Raw genomic sequence first — 4,016 nt, 5'->3', positions numbered from 1 at the left:
AAAAGAATGCACGTCACACCTCTGTTTATCAATTTGCCCTGGCTACCAGTGGCTCTGCACCCCTTTACCTAAATTCATTACTTCAGACTTATGTGCCTCTAGAAGCTTGCGTTCTGCAAGTGAACGTCGCTTTGTTGTTCATCTCAAAGAGGCACAAAATCACTTTCTCTGACTTTTAAATTAACTGTTCCCTCCTGGTGGAATGACCTGCCCAACTCAATCCGAGCAGCCATCTCATCCTTAGCCATCTTCAGGAATTGGCTAAAAACACATTTCTTCCATATTTAATTGAGCCTCTAACTCTAGCACTCTCTATTATAATTCTATTCTTAAAAAAAAAAAAAAAAAAAACTAACACTTGCTTCTCTAATCTTTTTGCATTCTATCTATTTGTTTTGTTTTAATTTATTATACAATTATAATTCTGACTTTCTGACTTCTTCTGATTAACAAAAGCAAAAAAGGCCTCTAACACTAGCTTGCTCTAGTCCTTGGCTATTCTATCTGTTTTCTTTTTATTTATTATATGATAAAAAAAAAAACCTTGCCATGTGTACTGTGTTAAGCTAACTGAGACTTGTTATAGCACTTGCATATCATTGCTCTTTTGTTGATTTTGATTGCTTCCATTGTCCTCATTTGTAAGTCGCTTTGGATAAAAGCGTCTGCTAAATGACTAAATGTAAATGTAGTGAATAATTGCCTGTTCCAACCCATATCATACCCACAAGTCAAACATTTAAATCTTTCCACTTCAAACTATTCTTTCTATAATTGTAATTTTCTTTTAAATAGTGTTCAGCCCCAGCCAAGCACCCAGCATCGGCTACTCTTCATTCACCGGATACTTATCACTACAATAAACCTACTAATCGAACTTCAAGACATTAATTCAGATTAAAATGACTGAATTCAACTTTTGAGTTAAACTTCACATAAGAACTCAAATGAAGTCAAACCTCAAAACAAAACCTGAAAAGTCCTGTTATACTAAAAGTAAAAAATAAAACAATATTTAAAAAAAAGTATAACTTTTAACTAACTTTCCCGCATGCTTTCTTTCACAGACTTGAATTTTTTTTTTTAAATGACAACTTTAGAACAACTATTGTTAGACCAATGCTTTTTTCAGCTTGTGGCCTTTATCATAAAACATACTGCAAACATGAAACTCTATTTGAAATGTTGTTGGCAGTATGTTTTATGATGAAGGCCACAAGCTGAAAGGCACTGGTTTAAGAATAAAGTTATTAAATTTCTTTAAATGTTGCTGTGGCTTTAACTTCTTTCAACAAAAGCTGCCATGCCAGAGAGTTGCATCTTCACAGTATTATCTGCACTGCAATTTCTTTTTGTAAGCTGTAATGCGATTATAAACGTAAAATTTTACAGTCTTCCAATCGCGGTTTCTCAGAGCTTCTGGTTCAGCTTTCAAGCATTTCTCACAGTCACTCTTTGCTGGTACAGTGCCAGATATGATGAATGGCTTCAGGTGCCTTTCCACCGCCTGCACCTCTGTCTGCTGCCAGGGAGTTTTCTTCTGGGCAGTTTTACCTTAAAGTGATCAGAAAGAAAGAAATGATTAAGAGTGTGTGCTGGAATTCCAATCTGAAGTTCTGAATCATTTAATCAGTATTTAAGTCAGCATCTATCCACCTTTTTCCTATGCCCCATGATGCTTTTCGCAAACTATGGGTGGAACTTCTGTTATGACATAAACAATCATTCGCTGCAGTCACAGTGTCGCTTCTCATTCATTCATAGCAAGATGTGGAATCACACGCTGACAGAACTTATAAAGGACAACATCAACATACCCGTCCCTTCCTTAATAGAGGAATGGGAGGACGATTTAAAAAAGTGGCCGCGCATAACGTACAGTAGCATTTTTAACTACTTTGTTGATTCAATTGCTTGTGACGGTAAGGCAATGAGCAATTTGAAAAGCTCAGAGGCTTACCAATACCTTCACAGTAATAAAGTAGGTCGTGTGCTATTCAAGGATGTGGGCAATCCTTGAATGTGAAGCCGAGTGTGAAGGCAAAATGTGAGCCGAGTCAAAGCCTGAATGTGTCACACCATAAATCTTGGGTTTTAGTGTCTACATCAGGTGTCATACAGACGGCAGGGTGCTCATGTATTGCAGGTCCAGGGCGCTCATGTAGTCACGCAGCTGCAGTAATGTGGAAGGTCAGAAAATACATGAAAAAAAAAAAAAAAAAAGATGATGATGAAGACCCACTTTAAATAAACTGTGTTTAACGACAATGTACTAACATTTAAATGCATCATTTGATACAATGCACTGTGCATTGTGTAAATACGTTTTTACACTGTAAAAACTAAAATTATAATCAAAATTATAAAACATCTAAAATTACACTGCTAACCATACCCCTTAAACCTACCCATACCATGGAACCTGTGCCAGCCTTACCCAAATCACACCTCAGTGGCATCAAATGTAAAAAAAATAAAATTCTCCCCATATGCACAGTCATTAAAGACACCTAATATGAAGTGGGATTGATGATGATGATGATGATTGTACTATATTATTAGTATTACCATTAGTATTAGGCTAGTAGTAAAAGCATAATCTGAGTGCTAACTAGTGTTTTACATCTAAAAGCTACAATCCTAGGGAGGCAAGAAAATAAAGAGTAAGAAAGACTATTATTTCTTCTATAATGGTAGAGAATGCAGTCAGGCAAGGCAAGACATGCATGTCATGTACTGATGTGCAAAGGAAGTGGAATGCAGGCACGAGGAAGAATGTAGGGCTGAGGAAGGCAAAACACATCAACTTTAAGACATAGACAAGGACACACATATCCAGGCCCATCATCATAGAAAATAACCAAAACAATCCAAGGTTTTTATTGTGGGAAATAATTTATTTAGAACTGGTTTCATTTGTAAAAATACAGAACATTTTTCATGATGTTCAGTTGATTGTCTTTAAAAAAAAAATCACTTTTTGTGATATAATGAACTGTTATGCATCTAGCAATTACTTAACCAATATATACAGTGCTGCCTGCTAATATTGGCACCCTTGGTAAATATGAGCAAAGGCGGCTGCTGTGAAAATAAATCTGCATCATTTATCTTTTTGATCTTTTATTAAAAAAAATCACAAAATTCTAAACTTTCATTGAAGTAAAACAATTTTGAAACAAATGTTTTTTCTCCAATGCATGTTGGCCACAATTATTGGCACCCTTAGAAATTCTTATGAGTAACATATCTCTGAAGTATATTCCCATTCATATTTATAATTTGTAGCTAACCAGGGTGATTATGAACATGAAATTATCCAGCCATTGCTTCCTGTTTCACAGGAATATAAATAGGAGGGAAAACAATGCCCAAATTCCCTTAATCATCATCACAATGAGAAAAACCAAAGAATATAGTCCTGATGTGCAGAACAAGATTGTTGAGCTTCACAAAATAGAAAGTTCACTGACCACAAAAACAAGCTTTTGCCATGGCCGTCCCAGTTCCTTGACCTGAACCCTATAGAAAATGAGTGGGTGAATGGAAGAGGAGAAGCACCAACATGGAGCTGGGAATCTGAAGGATCTGGAGAGATTTGGGATGAAGAAATGGTCTCTGATCTCTTGTCAGATGTTCTCCAAACGCATTAGGCGTTATAGGTAAAGACTCAGAGTTGTTATCTTGGCAAAAGGTTGATGCAAAAAGTATTGTATGTTATTTTTTAAATGTCTGGGTAAAAAAACTACTTTTTTTCCCCACTGAAAACATTTTATTTTTAAGAAACATATAGAACATTTTGGAACAGTAAACATGTCAGGCTAAATAATTAGAATAAGTAATTAAATTCTTCTTAATTAAATGCAGTCACTTAAGTGAGCCTAAACCTGCAGCTCAACAATAATCAGAACATAATAAATTATTTTCTGTAAAAAAAACAACAACCTATAAATGAAAAAAATGCAGTCACTTAAGTGAGCCTAAACCTGCAGCTCAATAATCAAAAATATAATCAA

General features: G+C 35.3%; 1 protein-coding gene across 1 annotated transcript in view; it reads right to left on the bottom strand.

The window, feature by feature from the left end:
- Positions 1–1,330: 1,330 nt before the first annotated feature.
- The window catches only part of LOC107657333 (uncharacterized), a 51,115-nt gene continuing 48,429 nt past the window's right edge, over positions 1,331–4,016 (bottom strand). The window contains exon 4 of the mRNA XM_016445376.1: positions 1,331–1,554. Coding sequence (XP_016300862.1) covers positions 1,331–1,554 — 224 coding nt within the window. The remainder of the gene's footprint in view (positions 1,555–4,016) is intronic.

This window comes from Sinocyclocheilus anshuiensis, unplaced genomic scaffold (genome assembly GCF_001515605.1).
Source record: "Sinocyclocheilus anshuiensis isolate Anshui unplaced genomic scaffold, SAMN03320099.WGS_v1.1 scaffold191, whole genome shotgun sequence".
NCBI lineage: Eukaryota > Metazoa > Chordata > Actinopteri > Cypriniformes > Cyprinidae > Sinocyclocheilus > Sinocyclocheilus anshuiensis.
Note: the sequence above shows the minus strand (reverse complement) of the source record. Positions and strands in the feature narration are given on the sequence as shown.